Consider the following 24,115-nt stretch of genomic DNA (forward strand, 5'->3'; position numbering starts at 1 on the left):
TTTTATTTATTTTATTTATTTTATTTATTTTATTTATTTTATTTATTTTATTTAATTTATTTATTTATTTATTTATTTATTTTACTTTACTTTACTTTAATTTACTTTGTTTTGTTTTGTTTTGTTTTGTTTTGTTTTATTAAGTCAGGTACATATTGGTAGTATACAAAGATATAACAATGTTTATATACATGATACTAGTAGGAAAGAAACATTAGGACAGGGGACGTTAGGCACGCTGGTGCACTTATGCACACCCCTTACTAACATCTTAGGAACTAGAAACGTTGACTGGGAAATTCTCAGATTTAACACCCATACATTTTAAAGTTGCTAAGGGTTGAGAAACACAACACCAGAGCATTTATAAAGCAACTCTTCTTTTGAGTAAGACTTAACCTCTAAAGTTTTGTCCAAGAAAGCCTGTTTCCAAGGTATATGATGTACGTACTATTTGGACTTCTCATTTTTAAAGTATGGAAACTAAGTATGGCATTCCAAGTAGAAAGGGCATGCTAGAAGCAACCACCATATAGCAACCCCCAAGCTTGCACCAAGGATGTGCTAGAAGCAACCAGTAGTAGATGCTTGGAACAAACTTCCAGCACACGTGGTTAGTAAATCCACAGTAACTGAATTTAAACATGCCTGGGATAAACATATATCCATCCTAAGATAAAATACAGGAAATAGTATACGGGCAGACTAGATGGACCATGAGGTCTTTTTCTGCCGTCAATATTCTGTTTCTATGTTTCTATCTGACTGTTTGTGATTAACTATTCTTTGGTGAATAGAAAGAAAGGTATGTTCTCAAATTCCTTTTCTGTAATTTTTTTTACACTGGATTCCCAGAATGCTTGAGGGCTAATTTAATATTCAGGTTGAGTAAGCCAGCTACCCATTCTTTCCTTTGAGGAAGCTCCCAGACCAGGTCAATGTTTAACTGGACTCACCAAGTGTGGCAATGGGAAGAGTTTATAAAGGAGTTTCCATAGCAACACACGGCCTTTAGCTTTTGATAAATGTGTGTTTTGGCACATGCGCACATACGCATATGGGGATATTCTGCACGAAAAATGCCCTTGGAGAACTATATTAGGATACATTGGGAATCTAGATTCATCTCAGGAAGCTATTAAAGAAATCAACAAGACGGAATACCAAAGCTGGTTTCTCTTCTTCTGTGCATCTGTCTTCCTAAGGAAATATCAACTTTGTTTTGTGTTTTATATTTCTCCTGATTTGAAGCAAAGCCTTTGAGAACTGATGTCTGTATAACAAAATGTTCTCCAGCTTTGAGGTTGGTCTTTCTCAGTGCTACCCCACTATGAGAACTCCATTGTAATTATTTTTGAGGCTGGGAATGAGGTTCTCTATCTCTTTCTGTGTTTAATAACTCCAAGACTGGGCTTCATCTTCCTTCCTTCTTTCTTTTGAGGCACAAAGGAGATGAAACTCTGAAACATGGGCTTGAATTCGTCCAAGACCCACAGGAAAGTCACCAAAGTGACACCAATGCCATGCAAAGAAAGAGAACCAAAACAGCCTAGTGGTGCGACAGTTTATTCCTTCCAGACTTTGCCAAGCTCATTTGTTTCCTCATCGGGGAGAAATCCAGTTCTCGAAAGACAACTTCCACCTTTGCGAGAGACATTTTGCGGAAGATATCCCACAGGTAACTCAGCGTTTCCTTTTATCTTTTTAAAATAGAACGTGATTGATTTCTTTTAAAAAATTCCACTAACTTCAAGGCCTTCTTTGTTTTAGTTTTTTTTTTCCCTCTCCTCCCCCGTATCTAAAATGTGACATGATATTTTTGGAATCAAAAGTAGAACTTGAGGCATTTGAAGAAGTTTGGACTGCAGTGACACTGTTTACCTTCATTTTTTCAGGTAGCATTAGCACATACCTGTACAGTTAGTTCTCAATTTACAATAATTCATTTTGCAACTGTTCAAAGTTTCATCAAAATTGAAAAAAAAAAAACTTTACTTGGGCTAGTCCTTACACTATTGATTGACTGATTGACTGACTGACTGACTGACTGACTGACTGATTGACTGATTGACTGATTGACTGATTGACTGATTGACTGATTGACTGGTTGACTGGTTGACTGGTTGACTGGTTGACTGAGACTGATTGACTGAGACTGATTGACTGATTGACTGATTGACTGATTGACTGATTGACTGATTCATTTGATTTATATGCTACCCCTCTCTGAGGACTCGGGGCGACTCACAACATATAAAACACAATATGAGCATCCTAATCCAATTAAATTAAAACTAGTTATTCTAAAAAACCCAATAATATTAAAATAAATCAATATCATTTACACCACAAACATACATTACATTTGTCGGCCATGGGGCTACAGTGTAATAGCCCCAAGCCTGGCGACATAGGTGAGTCTTAAGACTCTTGCAGAAGGCGAGGAGGATGGGAGCGATACGAATCTCTGTGGGGAGCTGATTCCAGAGGGTTGGAGCCTCTGATTCCAGAGGGTTGGCCCTTCCCCTAGGCCCTGCCAAGCGACATTGTCTAGTTGACAGGACCTGGAGAAGGCCGACTCTGCGAGACCTGACCGGTCACCATGACTCATGCAGAAGGAGGCAGTCATTGCTGCCATACCATCCCCAGGTAACATGGCTGAAATTCCAGCATGCATTTACAGTGTCCCAAGGTCACATGGTAGCTTGTTGTGTCTTTCCTGGCCAACTTCCAATTAATAGACAATGGGGAAAATCAAATTCACTCAATGATCACATGAAAACTGCAGTGATTTATTTAACAACTGTTGCAAAAAAAATTGCAAAATTGGATGTGATTCACTTAACAAATTATTATTATTATTATTATTATTATTATTATTATTATTATTATTTATTAGATTTGTATGCCGCCCCTCTCCGCAGACTCGGGGCTGCTCACAGCAATAATAAAAACAATATACAGTAACAAATCTAACATTTAAAAATAACTAAGATCGCCTTATTTAAAAGCAAAACATACACACAAACATACCATGCATAAACTGTATAGGCCTGGGGGAGATGTCTCAATTCCCCTATGCCTGACAACAGTGGTGGGTTTTAAGAAGTTTGCAAAAGGCAAGAAGGGTGGGGGCAATCCTAATCTCTGGGGGGAGCTGGTCCCATAGGGTCGGGGCCTCCACAGAGAAGGCTCTTCTCCTGGGTCCCGCCAGATGGCATTGTTTAGTCGACGGGACCTGAGAAGGCCAACTCTGTGGGACCTAATCAGTTGCTGGGATTCGTGCAGTCCCAAATGGGTGTGGGCACTCGCGCATGTGTGATAGCGTGCACACACACTCTTTTGGCGCCTGAGGGAGAAAAGATTAGCCCTCATTGACCTAATCACTGCTCTGGAATAAGGTCTTAAAAGTCCCTTGAAATGAAGTTCTGAGTAAATATTCCAAAAATTCAGAGAAATTCATGAGAAATGGAAGAACTTCCGTTGTCAAGGGCAAAGACTAGTTCTTAAGAGGATATTTTTTTAAAAAAACAAAAAACAAGGAATGGGGCCATTTTAAGCTTTCTTTGTAGATTTACCTTACGTTTGACAGTTATGGGAACAAACGGCAGCACCAGTTGGCTTTTGGGTCTGGCCCATGTGGCTTGTGGATCAGACTGCAGACAAAATCTTGATTGGTTGGTTGATTGATTAATAAGATGTGGTTTCTAACTTGCCTTTCTATGCCAGATAGCGTTCAAGGAACCTGACAGAGCCACCAGTTGCCTTATATTTCTTGAACATTTATTATTAACAATTTAAATAATAATTTAATACTTTTGAAAATATCATTGTGCGATGTAAACTATTCAAGCTAAATCGGATTTGGCCATTGACTGATTAAAATTTTGTCAATATTGGTGGTATTCAAGTGGTGCTCCAGATGAATACTAATATCAAATGACCTAAGTGCTAAATCCCACTGCAACAATATCGCCAAAAAGGCCTCTAGAGTTGTTAACCTGATCCTACATAGCTTCTGCTCCGGCAATCTCACACTACTCACAAGAGCCTACAAAACTTTTGCCAGACCCATCCTTGAACACAGCTCATCTGTCTGGAACCCATACCACATCTCGGACATCAACACTCTTGAAAGCGTCCAAAGATATTTCACCAGAAGAGCCCTTCACTCCTCCACTCGAAACAGAATACCCTACGAAAATAGACTAACAATCCTGGGTCTAGAAAGCTTAGAACTACGGCGCCTAAAACACGATTTAAGTATTGCCCACGTCCTACCGGTCAATGACTACTTCAGCTTCAACCGCAACAACACAAGATCACGCAACAGATTCAAACTTAATATTAACCGTTCCAAACTTGACTGTAAAAAATATGAGTTTAACAATCGAGTTGTCGAAGCGTAGAACTCATTACTGGACTCAATTGTGTCAACCCCTAACCCCCAACATTTCTCCCTTAGACTATCCACGATTGACCTCTCCAGGTTCCTAAGAGGTCAGTAAGGGGCGTACATAAGTGCACCAGTGTGCCTTTCGTCCCCTGTCCAATTGTCTTTCCTTTATCTCATATATCATATTTTTTTCCCTTTCATATATCTTCTCCTCTATTTCTACATATTATCTTTATATATATATTACTTCATGTCTATTCTCTTCCATATGTATTGTGTATTGGGCAAATGAATAAAATAAATAAATAAATAAATAAATAAATAAATAAATAAATAAATAAATAAATAAATAAATAAATAAATAAAAAACATTGTATACAAAGGTGCTGATTACTATTTATATTACCTTTGCTGTCTTATGTGGTCATTCTACATCTGTTATCTTCTCCAGTTCTTTCTCCTCTCTTCTGCTGTCTCCAGGTACTGCCAAGTCCACTATCAAGATTTATTTTTCTCTTTTCTTATCAACTGATGTTAATTCTGGGGTGTTGTATGGCAAGATACTTGTCTGTTTGAATATTAAAATCTCAGAGCACAATAGCTTTTTAAATGCCTTACTTTGTTTTGTTTTGTTTTTTTATGATCCCACAAGTTCTGGCTTGCAGACAAGCGATATTTCTTGTAGATACAGTATTCCAAATGCCAACTGCACCATTGTTGGTAGTTTGTCATGCTTTGTTTTTGTTTCTTGCATTTATTTCACATTTAGTAACTATGCCATGAAAAGATAATCTGTTTTCCCAAAGATAATAATGATAATGTGATTCTATCTGGATATTTCCCCCCTTTTCTCCTGGATAATTTAGCAGCAGATTATTCCCTTTTAAAGATGAAAGGAAATGTATTTCTACTTTAAGTGGAGTCACTTCTCACAAGTTGGAAGACTACAGAGAATGCAAATGCGTTCCGGTCATTTAAGCAGCAGATCCTGTATTGTTTTATTATACCACAAGCACTTGCATAAACATCTGGGTTTGATGAAAAAGATTTAAAAAATGGATTTGGGTGATTATAATGGAAAAAGAAAAGATTTCCTGCAAAAAGCAGTTTGTAATACTTTTGCAGCCATTTTCTCATATTAATCCCCCTGAAGTGTCAGTTTTGTGAATGTATTGGTCCTGGACAGTGTCTGTCATGAACCTCTGCTTTGTGTACTCACCAAAAGGGGTCTTCCTTGAGTAAATGGATTTGGACCGATAAGAAGGGATATGTTATCTCTAAGATGTCTCGACTTCAACTCCTAGAATTCCTCAGCATTGCTGGCTGGGGAATTCTGGAAATTGAAGTCCGTGCATCTTAAAGTCAGCAAGTTCGAGAAACACTGGTTATATCCATTGACCATTCCTTGTTTCTATAATTAAAATCTAAAGACAAGAGAAAAACATGAGCTGGGTTCCCTGTTTTTTATTTTAAAAATATCAAATAATCAGTCTTTCATGACAAAGAAATAGTAAATCGCCAATTTTGCATAATTTATTTTATTTGTTTGTCAAACAGGTACAAGATAGCAGGTATAGGTATAAACATAAACATAAGCAAAGTAAGTACAGTGGTACCTCTACCTAAGAATGTCTCTACTTATGAACGTTTCTAGATAAGAACCGGGTGTTCAATATTTTTTTTTGCCTCGTCTCAAGAACCATTTTCCACTTACAAACCTGAGCCTCCGAAACTGTAACCGGAAAAGACAGGGAGAAGCTTCCATGTCTCTCTAGGAATCTTCTGAGAGGAAATAAGGCCACCACCCTCCCTGTGGTTTCTCCAGTCGCACACATTATTTGCTTTTAAATTGATTCCAATGTTTTTCCTATAGCAGTAAATGAGGTTGAATGTGTATAATTTTAGAAGAGCTGTCCATCCATGTGTGTGTATGTACAGAACACATACAGTTTATATAATAGTACAGCTTAATGCAGTGTTTTTCAACCAGGGTTCGGCCAGAAATCGGATGACACCAAAGGGTTCCCCTGAAGAAAAAAGGTTGAAAAACACTGCCCTAACCCTTGATGTGAGTGACATCCAGTTATCTACTTTTAAGCCAGTCACATGACCTTTAAGCCACCCCTGGTCACATGATTGTCAAGTCACTCCCACCTGGTCACATGGCCGGCAAGCCACGCCCACAAAAGCCACACCCACAATGTGGCAGTGAAAATTTTTGCAGCTCTTCACTGCTCTTAGGAATGGAGTGAGGCTGACAGTAGACAGTCTAAGATTAAAGTCTTAGGGGTTTGAGGAAGAAACCCCCAAAATCAGCTAAATTTTTTAAATGCTTCCTTTTCTTCAAGTGCCCAGACCAAATCTGTTAGACCCCACACAAGGAGAAGGAGGAGGTAGTAGTGGTGGTGGTGGAGGAGGAGGAGGAGGAAGTGGAGGAGGAAGCATCATCAAGCAACATCCACCCCGAAGGCTTCAGGTAAGATGTCTCTTGATCCCTGGTTCCTTCTCTTACACACTGAAGCTGAATTTAAATTGCTGACATCTTGTCTCTTCAAGCCACATCAGCAAATTCCAATGAGAAAAATCCACTCCCCAAAGAATTCTTGTTAGTGTTCCTCAATTTGCTAAAATCTCTTTGAAGGCCTGTCTCCTTCTCCACTCTCCTCAATCCCCTCCAGCACCCTCTTCTTGTTGCGAATACTTTATGAGATCCTGCGGGATGGCATCTTGCTAGCTTGTTGATTCCTTTCATGTGGCCTAGTTTTGCAGAGTTAGAATACTTTGGCAATGAGTAAGAATTAAAAGAAACTGCATGAGGTGTTTCATGAAGAACCTTTCATTCCATAATTCAGGCAAAGTGCTAAGGTTCTGGATGAAAAGTAGTCAATTAGGCCAAAAGAAGAGGAAACATAACTTCAAATGCACCAATTAAAGTTTATCTACTTATCTATCTATCTATCTATCTATCTATCTATCTATCTATCTATCTATCTATCTATCTATCTATCCATCCATCCATCCATCCATCCATCCATCCATCCATCCATCCATCCAGCCAGCCAGCCAGCCAGCCAGCCACCCAGCCACCCACCCACCCATTCATTCATTCATTTAATTTTTTTTTATGCCACCCCTCTCCTTAGACTCAGGGCGGCTTACAACATGTTAGCAATAGCACTTTTTAATAGAGCCAGCATATTGCCCTCACAATCCGGGTCCTTAGCTTACCCACCTCGGAAGGATGGAAGGCTGAGTCAACCTTGAGCTGATGATGAGATTTGAACTGCTGATCTGCAGATCTAGCAGTGAACTTCAGTGTCTCAATGGAAGCTGAAGAAGCCTTCACTGATAAGAACTGTGTTAAACCCTTAAGAGTCTGTAATTTTTATTGCCAAGTCTTCACCCAGAGGATTCACTGACCTGATATTTTATTCATTTCACTTGTCTATCGGGCTTCACTTTTTCCTCACAGATAAATCCCGCATACTGTATTTTTCAGATTATAAGACACACTGAAGTATAAGACGCATGCATGTTAGTTTGGGGGAGGAAAACAGGGGGGGGAAATCTGCCTACTAGGCATTGATGGGCTCCTACGGGAATTGTCAGGAACGCAGTTCCGGTAGCAAAATTTGGAGCTCCACCCCAGAACACCCAATTTGCACTGAAAGATGTTGAAACAAAATGCATAAGCCATGCCCACAGTGTGGTAGTAAAAATTTTGTTAGCCCATCACTGCTACCAGGTTTTTATCTGCCTCCCTTAGTCTGACCAGCTTCAGCACATTATTTTATCCCCTGGTTAGGGCTTAAAAAAAACACCATATTCGGAGAGAGTAACAATGAAAGAGCTAGCAAGCTGATAAGAGCTAGGAAGATCATTAGCACCTGGTTAGGGCTGCAAAAAAAGCTTCAAAAAAAGTTAGATTCAGAGTATAAGATGCACCCAAATTTTCAGCCTCTTTTAGGGAGGAAAAATGTGGTAATTTACAAAAGGGGAAAAAACAAAGCCCAAATAGATGAACCAACAATTCTTTCAAGTATTTATTTATTTATTTATTCGAGTAAGTAAGCTATAAAATGGGCTTGTTTTTATCTATGAGCTGTCAGACTCCTGAGAGAAAAATAATTATAATAACACTGTTCTTGCAGGGTGGCACGGCGTGCAATAAGTTCACATGGTGGAGTAGGATTGGGTGTTTGTTAGCAAGATTCACTGAGATAGGGATTTTCTGTCTTTCACTGTGAGTTGTATTGTGTTGGTGTGTGTGTGCGCACAAAGGGAGGCTCAACCAATGTCATAGTACACATCTTGTACTCTGACAATAAAGGTTTGAATTGAATTGAACCATGTTTAAACTAGCCTGGGCCAAGCAGAAGACTTGGTCATCTTAATACAGTATAGCAGTGTTTCCCAACCTTGGCAACTTGAAGATATTTGGACTTCAACTCCCAGAATTCCCAAGCCAGCAAATGCTGGCTGGGGAATTCTGGAACTTGAAGTCCAGATATCTTCAAGTTGCCAAGGTTGGGAAACACTGCAGTATAGCATGAAATGAAAAAAATATCACTAAAGGTTTGGGGAGTTCTTTAAATGTTCTTCTTTTTAGCCCACTTCTATACTTTTTTCCAAAATCATAAAATAATTTGGAGCACTCAAAAGGGTCCTTGAGTTGTTTAATTCTGAAATCTGACAAATATCGTGGTGGTTGCCCAAAATATTAAGCAAGTTTATGAAAGCCCTACTTTATTTTATTGCCTCTTGCAATCAAATATCATAACGAAAAGTTGGATAGGATCTAGCTCATTATTTCTCAACCTTGTCAACTTTAAGATGTGTGGATTTCAGTTCCCAGAATTCCCCAACCAGCAATGCTGGAGCATTCTGGGAATTAAAATCCAGGTATCTTAAAGTTGACAAGGTTGAGGAACATTGATCTAGGTAATAGAGGGTCTGTTCAGGCGGACCAAAAGCTGTGTGTTCCTTGTATGAAATCTTAAATAATTTTAGTTTTTTTGTTTTTATTTTAAATTGAACAATTATTTTTGCACTTTTGTGTTTTCTTTTTTTATTAAATTAATAAAAAGGGGGGGTTATAAACAGGAAGAAAAAAAGGGTAAGAGGAAAGGATACAAATTCAAGTGATTTAGGAAAATGATAGCATTATACATAGTAATACATAAAAAAAATTGTATCAATAATGTATTTCTCAAACCATGTAAGTAAAAGATATCCTTATTGTTACCATTTATATCTTATGTTATATTTGTAATTCATACATTTAATTTCCAATTTCTAATACGTATATATATATATATTGGTTAGTAGAAAGTGATTTATGAAAAGGGAAAATGAGTAAAGAATAGTTAAAGAAACTTGAAGTTTATTTAAATAAATGGAATAGTTAAGGAAACTTAGAGTTTATTTAAAGAAGAAGTATTTAGGAAGTATTGAGGGGGGTACATCTGTGTGACGCAGACGTTTTTAGGAGGTACGACATGGTATAGTAGGATGATAGGGGGTGTATATGTACAGTGTAATAAATGTATGTATTCTTATGTGTAAAAAGAAAAAGTGTGAGAATTGATATAAAAATTAGTGAGTATTTGTATTGATATTTTATATGGTACATAAGAGTTTCTATTTGGTTTAAAGACGTATAAAGAGAGATATGATATAAAATCTTTTTCAAATTGAATTTCAGTTTAGTTGGTTTTGGAATTGCACTTTTGCATTTTCAATCGTGCATGATGATGTCTATCAGCTAGAAATACTGTGACTTCTGTACCTCATCAACAGCATTTGCAACATTTAAGGAAACCTTTAGCTTTGTAGTATTACTGGCTGCCATCTAGTGACTGTACCTTTATTAGTAACCATTCTTTACAAATGCAAAAGACAGAAGTTTCCCCACTGCGAAAAATTCCTCTAAATAACGTGCGATGTATTTGGGAGTCAATGTATATAATGTGCAAATAACTTTTCTTTTGATTTTTCTTCTTTGTTTCAAGTCCTTAAATTTGTTCAATGTAAGGTAGAATGTGAAAGACAAATTTTTATCTATGGGAATGCAAGTGTTTCTTCTGTATAACACCTTGCATTTTGGATAAATAAATATAGGTTCAACATGCAATCTTTCAAAAGGTTGTTGGGAAATACATTGGTACCTCTACTTAGGTACTTAATTTGTTCCGTGATCAGGTTCTTAAGTAGAAAAGTTTGTAAGAAGAAGCAATTTTTCCTATAGGAATCAATGTAAAAGCAAATAATGTGTGCGATTGGGGAAACCACAGGGAGGGTAGAGGCCCTGTTTCCTCCCAGGAGATTCCTAGAGAGGCCCCACAGAGGGTTCTCCCAGCCTTTTCCAGCCCTGTTTCCTCCCAGGAGATTCCTAGAGAGGCCCCACGGAGGCTTCTCCCAGCCTTTTCCGGTTACTGTTTTCTCCCAGGAGATTCCTAGAGATGCCCCATGGAGGCTTCTCCCTGCCTTTTCCGGCCCTATTTCCTCCCAGAAGATTCCTAGAGAGGCCCCACAGAGGCTTCTCCCTACCTTTTCTGGCCATGTTTCCTCCCAGGATATTCCTAGAGATGCCCCATGGAGGCTTCTCTCTGCCTTTTCCGGTTACAGTTTCGGAGGCCCGGGGTTGTAAGTGGAAAATGGTTCTTAAGAAGAGGCCAAAAAATCTTGAACACCTGGTTCTCATCTAAAAAAGTTCATAAGGAGAGGCATTTGTAGGTAGAGGTACCACTGTACACTACAAAGAGAAATGGCTGCCTGGTCAGCTCTAGGAAGTCCTTGACTTAGGACTGCAATTGGGATCACAACTTTGACTGCTAACCAAAGGTAATTGTTCAGCGAGTCACATCCAGTTTTATGACCTTGTCACACATATTAAGTAAATCACTGCAATCAAATGAATCACATAATCCATCTTCCCTCATTGACTTTGTTTGTATTCTGTCCCAGCTATGGACCACTAAGAAGGCAGCACACACAAAGTCTATACAAACCTTAGTTTACTAATTAAGGATTACTAACCCGTCTAGGGTAGACAGGTATTCCCCTACCATTTTCTTCCCTATTTTCACTTATGTTCCTAATCTGCTTGTACAAAATGTATGAACATCTCATGGACTGCAAATCTGCTCTTCAAGGGCATATTTAAATAGACATCAAGTTAACTCAATCTGATTCTAAAGTGTTGTTTTACTCTTTTCTTGGCTTTGCAGAAATTGGAGCCATTTGTTCTTGCAGACAACATCCCTGCAGCCAAATACCCGAATCTGCAAGGTGGGACAGTGACGCAGAAGGAAAAGGTAAATATTCAAAGAAAACTGGGGTGGTGGCAGTTTACAAGAATTGATTTATGAAATAAAAAAAAGATGAATTTTGAATTAGAACTCAACACTTTTCTAAAAATGTTGTGCATGCCTCCTCTTCCTTCTCCTCCTTCTTCTGCCTCTTCCTCTGTCATGCAAAGAACCCTGTCTTGTGATCCCAGATAAGTAGTAGGGATAAATATGGTTACATTTCTGTTTGCAAAACCCAATATATTAGTTCTGTTACTTGCATATTTTAGGAATTCATGCTTGATGTACAAGCCATTTGTGTGTTAGTGACCTATAGTTTCACCTAGCTATTGCTGAAGTAACAGATTTTATAATACAATGATACCTTGTCTTATGAACTTAATTGGTTCCAGGACGAGGTTCGTAAGGTGAAAAGTTCGTAAGAGGAAACAATGTTTCCCATAAGAATCAATGGAAAAGTGATTAATGCGTGCAAGCCCAAAATTCACCTCTTTTGCCAGCCGAAGTGCCCGTTTTAGCACTGGTAGGATTCCTCTGAGGCTCCCCTCCATGGGAAACCCCACCTCCGGACCTCCGCGTTTTTGCGATGCTGCAGGGGAATCCCAGCATCACAAAAATGGGTGCTTCGCTGGCAATGGAAGTCCGGAGATGGGGTTTCCCAGCAAGGGAAGCCTCAGCGAAATCGCAGCATCACAAATGGTGAAAATTTTATTTTATTTATTTATTTTGTCCAATACACAATGAGGGTTTTAGTGGGTGTATGTATATATATTGTATGTATATATATTGCAGGTTCAAGTCCCAGTGGGTATGGCTAGCTGATGAGGCCAAAATAAGGCCGAAATAGATCTATCCTAATCTCCCTTAATTTTCAAATTCAGCTTAAACATGTGACATATATATATATATATATATATATATATATATATATATATATATATATATATATATAAACACACATAGTAAAATACATGATGAAGGTTATAGAGGAGATACTCATAGTAAAATATATCTAAGAAATAATAGAAAAGAAGGTATAGTAATAGAACATATCAATGAAAGAATAGAAGAAGAGATATAGAAATAGAAGAAAGGTATAGGAGATATAGGAGAGCAATAGGACAGGGGACGGAAGGCACTCTAGTGCACTTGTACTCACCCCTTACTGACCTCTTAGGAATCTGGATAGGTCAACCAGTTCGAAAGAAGAGGCAAAACAAATCTTAAAACCTGGGTTCGTATCTCGAAAAGTTTGTATGACAAGGGGTTCGTAAGACGAGGAATCACTGTACAGTTATTTTTGTAGAGTAGTTGGGCGACTCTTAAAAATTGCAATCGGTTGCTACTGGTGACCTCTCCTTATGCAGAATGGAGTTAGTGTCCCAATTAGCCCACAGTCACATGAACTGCAACTGCCTTGTCAACACAGCCTATTGCCACCAACCTAACAATGTCCAGATGAGCCGGTATTTCAGTCTTCCAATTTGTAAACAACCTAACTCTGCAAATATTTCCAGGTTGTTAGTTTGCAATCAATCTGTCAAGTTACTTTGTATCTAAAGTAAATTATTTAAATCTGGGAGCCTTCCAGGTGTCTAAGCTTACTATTTCTATCTGATCACCATGTAGCAAAATGCTCAGGGATGATGGAAATTCTCTGTCAAATCAGTTAGGGAGAGTCACCTTACACAGAAAGTCTTGAAGTCCTTATTAAAAAATTGATTGGAGTACTTATCTCCAATTTACGATCCTTCAAATATCAGGCATTATAAATACAGAAACATTGGCCATATCAAAGGAAGAAGGCAATCTAGAGTAGACACGTTCAATTTGACTGTCTTTTTATTAATTAGATAAAATTAGATTAGATTATATTGATTAGATTTTGTTCACGTCCTAGGTGGAAATGAAAAAAATACATCAAGATGGTGGTTATTTAATATTTATTATTATTTTATTTGCAAAATGTATATGCCGCCCAACTCCATTTGGACTCTGAGAAGCTTACAATAAAAAACAACAATTATAAAACAATGTAAAATTAATTAATGATCCTTAATAAACCATACATATCTCTCAATCATTCTTGGGCAAATAACCTAACGGCCCAAGCCTGCTGAAAAAGGTCTTAATAGTTTTCCAGAAGGCCAGTAAGGTGGGGGCAGTGCGGATCTCTGGAGGTAGTTGGTTCCAGAGCATTGGAGCCACCACAGAGAAGGCCCTTTCCTGTGGCCCCACCAATCGACATTGTTTGGTAGACGGGACCTGGAGAGGGCCGACCTTGTGGGCCCTTACTGGCCATTGGGAGGTATGCAGTAGAAGGTGATCTCATAGGTCCTAAGCCATATAGGGCTTTAAAGGTAATAACCAACACCTTGAATTGTGTCCGGAGACCAACTAACAGAGAGTTGAGTGATGTGGGTGTACCACGGTGCACCCACAATAGCTTGCGTGGCTGCATTTTGGACCAATTGAAGTCTCTGAATGCTTTTTAGGGGTAGCCCCATGTAGAGCGCATTGCAATAGTCAAGGCATGAGATGATGAGGGCATGAGTGACCATGCAGAGAGCCTCCTGGTCTAGGTAGGGTTGCAACTGGTGCACTAGTCGAACCTGTGCAAAGTTTACATAGCGACAGTTCAAGTCCTGTTCATTTTTATGCCTACTGTACATATGAGGCACATAAGTGGATGGACGGTTATGTAATCATAGTTGCCATCCTGAGTTTCTTGACCCTGCCTTTAGATGACTTTGAAAAGTTCAGATTATTCAGATTCAGATTCACAGTGATTAGAATGCAGTACTTCTGCTGACCACTGGCTGCCAACAGTTTGGCAGATCGAATCTCAGTAGGCTCAAGGTTAACTCAGCCTTCCATCCTTCCAAGGTCGGTAAAAGGAGGACCCAGATTGTTGAGGGAAATATGCTTACTCCCTGTAAACTGCTTAGAGAGGGCTGTAAAATTCTGTGAAGCGGTATATAAGTCTAAATGCTATTGCTATAATATCATCTCTGTATCTTTTCAAAAAATTATATCATTACATCTGTTGGTAAAGAATCTGCGATTTGTAAATAGCTGGTGAAGATTTTATTTATTTATTTATTTATTCATTCATTCATTCATTCATTCATTCATTCATTCATTCATTCATTCAATTTTTATGCCGCCCTTCTCATTAGACTTGAGGCTATCCACTATCCAGATTTTTTTTGTCTTTCTTTTCAACAATTGTTAAGTCTGTTATGTGGCATATGCCTGTCTGTTTCAATACTAAAGTCCCAAAACAATTTCAGCTTCTTCTTTTTCTATTACTTTTTCTATTTTTAATGACCCCACCCATTCCTATTTGCAGGCAAATGGTATTTCTTACAGATCTTCCAATGCACCATTATTGCTACTTTGCTTATAGTCAGTCTGTGTGGTCTTCTTGCAGGTAGTTCAACGTTTCTTCAGCATCTTCAGCTTCTTCAGAGGTGACAGTTTCTATTTGCTGTTGTCTTCTCAATTCTGGCTTTGTATATATTTGTTCTTAAGGCTTGGTATTATGTAGACAGAATTATCCCCTCTATATCTTTCTTCAACTTTCCTGTTTAAGCCATTGCCAGAGTTTGTCTCACTGGCACTGCCAGATAAAGGATGCATGAGGGTGACAACAATGCCTAAGTTTGTTTGTTTGTTTGTTTGTTTGTTTGTTTGTTTGTTTATTTATTTATTTATTATTTATTCGATTATTCGATTATTCGATTATTCGATTATTCGATTATTCGATTATTCGATTATTCGATTATTCGATTATTCGATTATTCGATTATTCGATTATTCGATTATTCGATTATTCGATTATTCAATTATTCAATTATTCAATTATTCAATTATTCAATTATTTAATTATTTAATTATTTAATTATTTAATTATTTGTTTGTTTATTTAATTATTTAATTATTTAATTATTTAACTATTTAACTATTTAACTATTTAACTATTTAACTATTTAACTATTTAACTATTTAACTATTTAACTATTTAACTATTTAACTATTTAACTATTTAACTATTTAACTATTTAACTATTTAACTATTTAACTATTTAACTATTTAACTATTTAACTATTTAACTATTTAATTATTTATTTATTTACTTATTTAATTAATTAATTAATTAATTAATTAATTCAATTTTTATGCCGCCCTTCTCCTTAAACTCAGGGTGGCTTACAACATGTTAGCAATAGCAATTTTTAACAGAGCCAGCCTATTGCTCCCACAATCCGGGTCCTCATTTGACCTACCTTGGAAGGATGGAAGGCTGAGTCAACTTTGAGCCGGTGATGAGATTTGCACCACTGACCTACAGATCAACAAGCAGCTTCAGTGGCCTGCAGTACAGCACTCTACCTGCTGCGCCACCCCAGCTCTTTGTTTCCATCACTGGCCTTTTACTACCAAAATCCAGAGGATATTAGTTTTCTGCCATCTCGTGGTCCTCTGGATCTCTGATAAATCTATTTACTCAGTCATGACCTCCGAGTATATAAATTGGACTATGCAGGGATGTTTTCAAAGAGTTATGCAATATTGGCTTTGTTTCATAAAAGGTTTTTGTTATGTCTTTGAATCCTCCACTTAACCTGGAAGGAACTAGAGAGAGGAGAGCACTTTGCTAGACACCCCCCTGGAAGAAGGCAGTATTTACTCCAGATGAAGATGCTGGAAATAAGAAAAGAGGTAAACCTGGAATACTTTACTACTGGTGCTATCCAATTGGAATATTTAAGGAGAAAAGTGAATGATAGAATAAATTGAGGGAGTTTCTATTTTATGCACTGAACAGAAATTTCATGGTGTGGGCTTTGTAGAAATTTGTATTATTGACATATGTATAGTAGTAATTATTTGGTCTGTTTAATCATCAAGCTTGATTACTACAATAATTGTGTGAAACTTATTTGTAAAGCAAATGTATGTGCATATTTATTAAAACTTTATTTCTCAATTAACTTATTTTTTTAAAAGAAATTGCACTTTAGAACTTTGTTCTTATTTTTAAGATAAAATAAGAATATACAGTACTGTACTTTTTAGAGTATAACAACCTATTTCATTTTTAAAAAAATAGATAAACTACTGGCCAAGAATTCTCAGAAGTTTAGAGGGTTTTTCCCCAGGTGATTAAAATTCTGCTGGCATTTTTAAAAACAACTCCAGTTTCTTTCAGAAAGAAAAAATATCTCTTAAGCCATTTTGAGACTGTTGTGTGTCTGTAACTTATAAGGAATTATTTATCAATTCAGGCAGAACTAAAAAGGCGTCTACAACAGGAGGCCAGGCTTAATAAACCAAAAATGAGGGATCACAATGTGCTGGGCACCCTTGAGTATATGCGGAGAACTCAAAGCTCTGATGATGAAGACCAACACTCGACTGAGCATGAACAAACATTTAATGGAAGTCATGGTAAGTATCTTCAAGGCAATCCATTTTTAAGCCAAAGTCGTTGATGTTGCTACAAGGTTAAGGTAATTCCTAACCTTTTAATCTCTACATTGGCGTCATTTTTGTTTCATAGTTTCTTTCTTAGAACTCTTTGTAAATCCATCTACATTTTGGTGCAGTGGTTGGAATGCAGACTAACTCTGCCTACTGCCAGGAGTTCGATCCTGATGGGCTCAAGGTTAATTTAACCTTCCATCCTTCTGAGATTGGTAAAATGAGGACCTGGATTGTTGGGGGGCAATATGCTGACTCTGTAAACTGCTTAGAAAGGGCTGCAAAGCATTGTAAAGCGGTATATAAGTGTAAGTGCTATTGCTATCTTTTTGCACCACCTGCCAATAGATGTAGATCAATATACTTAAACATTAATCATTCAACTATGACAGAAACAAGGATATTGAATCTAGTAATCAAAGTTGTTTGGTGTTGTGAGTCCTCCTTGTCACAATTCAAAGCTTTGGTTATGACCTATAAAGCCCTTCATGGCACCGGAGCAGACTATCTCAGGGACTGCCTTCTGTGGCACGAATCCCAGTGACCAGTTAGGTCCCACAGAGTGGGTCTTCTCGGGGTCCCGTCAACTAAACAATGTCACTTGGTGGGACCCAGGGGAAGAGCCTTCTCTGTGGTGGCCCCAACCCTCTGGAACCAACTCCCCCCAGAGATAAGAATTGCTCCCACCCTCCTTGCCTTTCGTAAGCTTCTAAAAACCCACCTCTGCCGCCAGGTATGGGGGAACTGAGATACTCTTTCCCCCTAGGCCTTTACAATTTTATGCATGGTATGTCTGTATGTATGTTTGGTTTTACAATAAGGGTTTTTAACTGTTTTAATATTGGATTATCATATGCTGTTTTACTACTGTTGTTAGCCGCCCCGAGTCTACGGAGAGGGGCGGCATACAAATCCAATCAAATCAAATCAAATCAAAACCTTGTCCACCTCAGGTCATGTCAGATTCTGAGGAGGATGAGCCAGGTCACTCTGGATACCCTGGGCCAGGGGGGTTGCCAGCTGAAGTAGAGAGCGAGAGTGAGGGAGAAAGTTAAAACAGAGGAGGCCCTGTTTAAAAGATCACTTTAATACGGAATGCATGCCAGACAGGCAGGTACAGGCTTAAAAGAAATCCAACAATACAAACAGAGTTATATAGCAAGCCCTGGCTGAGGCAGGAACCAATCATATATACAGTAGCTTTCCCGCTTACAAAGTAACTATGGAACGCGCCCTATCAGAACCTTGGATAGGGACGCCAATCGCACGGCTCTAACCGGCCGGCTGTTTCTAAGCAAACACAGCACTCCTAACCCCTTGATTGACACATACATAGTCCTTTAAATATGCCGGTTTGTAGCGCACTCTCTCTGAGCGCCGGGGCATGCCCGCCTGCTCGGAAATCCTTTCCAAATTTGATTCTTGCAGTCCCTCATCTGAATTCCGAACTTCCTCACCCCTTAAAGATTCCGAGGATGCGTTTTCCCCTGACAGTCTAACGGGCAGCTGTAACGGACTAAGAAACGATCCAGACTGCTCCTCATCTCCTTCCCTTTGAACATCGCTCGCCCTGTCAATCCGGATCTGGTCTAAATGCCTCTTCCAAACCCTTCCATCTTCCAGTTCAATTTCAAAAGATCGAGGCCCCAGCTCTCTCCTTACGGTTCCCCTTTCCCAATTCTGACCTCCTGAGTAAGCCCTGACAAACACAGTGTTACCAATTTTCACCTGCCGGGTTGGGGTTACTGGCCACTGCACCGTTTGAGAGTACCATGGGTGCAGTCTGTCAAGAATGATGCGGAGCTTGCGACCCATCAAAAGTTCGGCTGGGGTTTTACCTGTAGCCACACACGGGGTGGAATGTTGCGCTAGCAACAAATCTGCTAGCCTTTCCTGCCAAGAACCTTGTGGCATCCTCTTAAGGGCGTCTTTTACAGACCTAACTGCCCGTTCCGCCTGGCCATTACTGGCCGGATGCCAAGGCGAGCTTAACGCATGTCTGATGCCAGCAGATGCCAAGAATGACTCAAAGTGCACCGCTGTGAACTGGGGACCGTTGTCCGAAACGAGAAGGTCGGGGAACCCATGAGTGGCAAATAAAGTCAGTAGGGCGTCTATGAGAGCTTGAGCGCAGGTAGATCTGAGCAGGACAACCTCTACCCATTTCGAATGGGCATCCACGACGATCAGGAAGGTCTGTCCCATAAAGGGACCGGCTAAGTCAATGTGTATGCGAGCCCAGGGACCAGCAGGCGGCTCCCATGCCAGCGGCTCGGCTCGAGGAGGGAAAGGGCGACTTTCCTGGCAAACTGCACATCCAGCGACCCTTAACTCCACCGCCTTATCCAACCCAGGCCACCAGACATAGTCCCGAGCTAAGCTCTTCATGCGCACGATGCCAGGGTGACTTCTGTGCAACATTGCCAGCACCTGGCCCCGCAAAGTTTCCGGAATTACCACCCTGCTTCCTCGCAGCACCACCCCTTTTTCAACAGAGAACTCTGACTGACACCTAAAAAATGGAACAAACACATCAGCAGGGGCTGTGGCAGGCCATCCTCTTAATACCCATTGCCTTATTTGGGACAGAATGGCATCTCGGCCGGTTACTCCAGCCACTTCGGTTGCAGAGATGGGAATTCTACTCTCAGATAGAGCAAACACGGAGCACGTCGGAGCAGGGTCGACGAGAACATCAGGCAGCGGACATCTGCTCAGGGCATCAGCGTGTGCTATGTGGCGTCCTGGTTTATAGGTCAACGTATAACTATAGTTCGCTAGAAAGACGATCCAGCGTGACATCCTTGGCGATAGGACTACTGGACTCTGACGGCTTCCTGATAAAAGCCCCAGCAGTGGTTGGTGGTCTGTGACCAATTCGAACTGTCTCCCATATAAGTAATCGTGGAACCGCTTGACCCCCGCAATAAGTGCCAGCGCCTCCTTGTCTATATGACCATAATTTCTTTCAGCTGGTGCCAATGTGCGAGAGAAAAATGCCAGAGGGGCTTCGGCTCCATTGGGCAGCCTGTGACTAAGGACAGCGCCCACCCCATGTTGTGAAGCGTCACAGGTCAAGATTAAAGGTAAACCTGGAGAGTATTGGGCCAGCACATTGTTGGACAACAGTATGTCCTTGACCCCATTAAATGCCGATTCCTCCCTTCCTCCCCAGTGCCAGTTCGAGTGCTTGTCCAAAAGCCGGTGCAGAGGTTCGGCCACCGACGCCTTATGCGGGATGAATACTGCGTAAAAATTTAAAAGTCCTAAAAAGGCTTGTAGCTCAGCCTTGGATCGTGGCCTGGGGGCATCCCTAATCGCCCGTGTCTTTTCAGGGGTGGGGTGAATTCCCTCCCCATCAACAATAAAGCCCAGGAATTCTACCCTTGGGACACCAAAAACACATTTCTTTTCCTTTAGCTTAAGCCCCGCGTCCCTGAACTTGGACAAAACCTTCCTTACTCGTGCCATCAACTCGTCAGTGGAACTCCCCGACACCAGGACGTCATCGAAGTATGGCACCGTGCCATCGAGCCCATATAGCAACCTCTCCATCAGGCCTTGGAATAGTCCTGGGGCAATAGAGACCCCAAATTGTAAACGGTGACACTTGAAAACCCCCCGATGGGTGATGATTGACTGCGCCTCTGCAGCCAGGGGGTCAACGGGAAGCTGCTGATAAGCCTGAGATAAATCCAGCTTCGCGAACACCCGACCCTTTCCCAAAGTGTGCAGCAGCTGTTGCACCACTGGCAACGGATATGAATGGTGTGCCAACGCTTTGTTAATGGAACATTTGTAGTCCCCACACAGCCTAATTCCCCCATCCCCCTTAAATGCAATGACCACCGGGGTTTCCCATTTAGCCTGATCCACCGGCTCTAGCACCCCCTGGGCGATCAGTCTGTCCAGTTCCTCATCAACTTTCGGCCGGAGGGGAATGGGCACCCGGCGGGCTTTCAAACGAACCGCCGGTTCTTGTGGGTTTAAACCGAATGATATCGGGGTTCCCTTATAAAAGCCCAACTGACCATCAAATATGGTAGGAAACTCCCGCGCCAAAATCTCAAACCTCCCCATGTCATTTACAGCATTTACCCCAGTCACAGAGAGTCCCAAAGCCTTGAACCAGTCCAAGCCCAAAAGATTAGAGAAAGGCCCATTAATTACAATAAGAGGCAATTTGCCCACGAAAGTTTTGTAACGGATTGGAAAACGGCCCTCCCCCACAATAGGTATTGGTGTCCCTTGATAGTCTTTCAGTTGCACAGAGCATGGAGACAGGCGACCTCTGCTGATAGCTGGAAAACAGCGCTTCAATGTCGCCCACGAAATTAAGGAATGGGCAGATCCAGTGTCCACTTGCATAGGGCACCTCAAAGTGCCCAACTGGACCTCCAACGAGATCTTTTCCGCTGAACTGGACATCTCCTTCACAAAAGTGGTAGCCAAACGTGGCCGACTATAGATAGCGTTGCAATCCTCACGCCGGTTGGAGGGAAATTTTTTCTGCCATCGGGGAATAAAACTCTGGGGCTCCCGTTGCTCTCGGCCAGTGGCTGTAGAAACTCTGCGAGAACGGCAGACCCTGGAAAGGTGCCCTTTGGCACCACAATGCCAACACACGGCATCACGGGAAGGGCAGGAGGACCTCAGATGGTTGCCCCCACAGCCCTGACAAGGTGCCTGGGGTGGCCTGGGACGGGTAACAGGAGCATCTCGGCTCCTATTCACTGCCAATTTACACACCTCCTCCTCCTCTGCTTCATGACTGCCATCCTCTTCTGGGAGAACGGTGGCCTTATCAGTGGTTACCATAGTCTTTCGGGTAACATTGACGGTGCTGTCCATGGCTGCTAGCGACTGCGTTGACAGCTCAAACGCACGAGCCTCCGCTAGCGCCGCTTGAAATGTCAAATCCCTAATGGCCAGGAGACGCCGCTTAAGCCGACCGTCTCTTACCCCTATTACAAGCCTGTCTAGGAGATAATCATTCAGGTCTGCAAACTCGCAATAAAGTGCCGCTCGGCGCAGGGCGGCCACATAGTCATTTATAGATTCCCCCTCAGCTTGGTTCCGCTGGTAAAATTTATAGCGCCTCGCACACCGAGATGGAGCCGGGGCATAATGATCCTGCAAGGTTTTTAAAAAATCATCCCAAGACACATCGTGGATTGAAGTAGGGGCAAACAATGCTCGGGCCGTTTCGAACATCTCGGGGCCACAAAACCCCAGGAAATAAGATCTTTTCCTGTCTCCGGAAATTTCCGTGTACCCGTTGGAGATTAAGAAGCAATCGAAACGGGCAACATAGGAGTCCCATGTCTCCCCTTGGGGATTGAAGGGGGCGAAAGTAAGCTGCACTGACATTGTCACTTACGTCCAAAGTCCAAGCATAGACCCTTGAAGAAATGGCGAGAATCCTCGTCGCCAGTAAAACAGAGGAGGCCCTGTTTAAAAGATCACTTTAATACGGAATGCATGCCAGACAGGCAGGTACAGGCTTAAAAGAAATCCAACAATACAAACAGAGTTATATAGCAAGCCCTGGCTGAGGCAGGAACCAATCATATACACAGTAGCTTTCCCGCTTACAAAGTAACTATGGAACGCGCCCTATCAGAACCTTGGATAGGGACGCCAATCGCACGGCTCTAACCGGCCGGCTGTTTCTAAGCAAACACAGCACAAGTGACCTGAGTGAGCCTGAGGAACCACTAGAGGGGGCTGATATGACAATGGATGAGTGGTCCTAGTCAGAGGATCAGGAAGACATTAGAGTAGAAAGTCAGTGAATAGATCTTCGCAATAGAAGATTGCTCAGGAGGTGAGAGGACTTGCATAGTGAAAGGTATTACTGCATTGACTTAGCCTCTTTGTGATGTGATGTCACTTCCAGGAGTATAAAGGCAGTGGAAGAGATGTGAGACTGGGGGTGTGCTTGAACCATGATTTCTGCCACAATAAAACTCATTTCTCTGCCAGATGCTTGTTGCTAGGACTCTGGTGAGCAAAATTCATATGCTTAAATGATAAATGGACTGTGTTATCTAAGGCAGTGTTTCCCAACCTTGGCAACTTGAAGATATCTGGACTTCAACTCCCAGAATTCCCCAGCCAGCATTTGCTTGCTGGGGAATTCTGGGAGTTGAAGTCCAAATATCTTCAAGTTGCCAAGGTTGGGAAACACTGCTCTAAGAAATGCTGATTAGGCGCCTTCCCCGGACATTGTTGACATTTAGCTCTAAGGAGAAAATACTCCCTTCTTCCTGGCCATTTAAAATCTGCTTTTCATTATGTGTGCTTATTTATTATTTTATTTATTCACTCATTTGACTTCTATGCTGCCCAAATCCCAAAGGACTCAGGGTGTCTTACAACAAAATAAAATTTACAAATAACAGCAAGAAAAAGAAGTCAAGAAAAAAAACTAATTGCTAAAATTGTAATTAAAACTAAAGACAATTCAGTAGCTTACATACAAGTCATTCAAACCAATTCAGACATATAGACGAGCTAATGGTTGATTTATATCAATAAAGAGTTTGATTTTTCATAAAATAAAGGATTTTTGAGCCAGGGGTTTCAATCCAAGGGTTGTGCACAGAACACTCACTAAATGATGCAGGTGGACGTCAGAGAAATACCATCAAATGAGCTCTCCTATAACTAGAATTAGAACAGGAAATACATATTCAATTGGGATGAAATTATTCCAAGGATACAGTCCTGGAGGCATTGTTTCTATTTTGTACTAGGCTTACAGATTGCTTGCTGATTGACTTTCAGTATGGTAGAGATGACATAAAGTATGAGGGTCACATTGATAAATGTTGTGTCTATTGTTTTTTAAGAGATGCTAATCCAACACTTGTGCATTAACATAGAAACATAGAAACATAGAAGTCTGACGGCAGAAAA

At 40.7% G+C, this 24,115-nt stretch overlaps 1 protein-coding gene across 2 annotated transcripts in view; it reads left to right on the forward strand.

Moving 5' to 3' along the window:
* Positions 1–1,075: 1,075 nt before the first annotated feature.
* CCDC198 (coiled-coil domain containing 198) overlaps positions 1,076–24,115 on the forward strand; it is a 28,617-nt gene continuing 5,577 nt past the window's right edge. The window contains exons 1-6 of one of the 2 annotated variants that reach the window (XM_070749780.1): positions 1,076–1,303; positions 1,442–1,678; positions 6,745–6,872; positions 11,626–11,712; positions 16,343–16,432; positions 16,999–17,161. In XM_070749780.1, the coding sequence (XP_070605881.1) occupies positions 1,468–1,678; positions 6,745–6,872; positions 11,626–11,712; positions 16,343–16,432; positions 16,999–17,161 (679 nt within the window). In that variant the 5' untranslated portion in view covers positions 1,076–1,303; positions 1,442–1,467. Of the gene's footprint in view, positions 1,679–6,744; positions 6,873–11,625; positions 11,713–16,342; positions 16,433–16,998; positions 17,162–24,115 lie in introns of both variants that reach the window. The other variant, XM_070749771.1, reaches the window with a different exon arrangement.

The sequence above is a fragment of the Erythrolamprus reginae genome, chromosome 1 (genome assembly GCF_031021105.1).
Source record: "Erythrolamprus reginae isolate rEryReg1 chromosome 1, rEryReg1.hap1, whole genome shotgun sequence".
NCBI classification, from domain to species: Eukaryota; Metazoa; Chordata; class Lepidosauria; order Squamata; family Dipsadidae; genus Erythrolamprus; species Erythrolamprus reginae.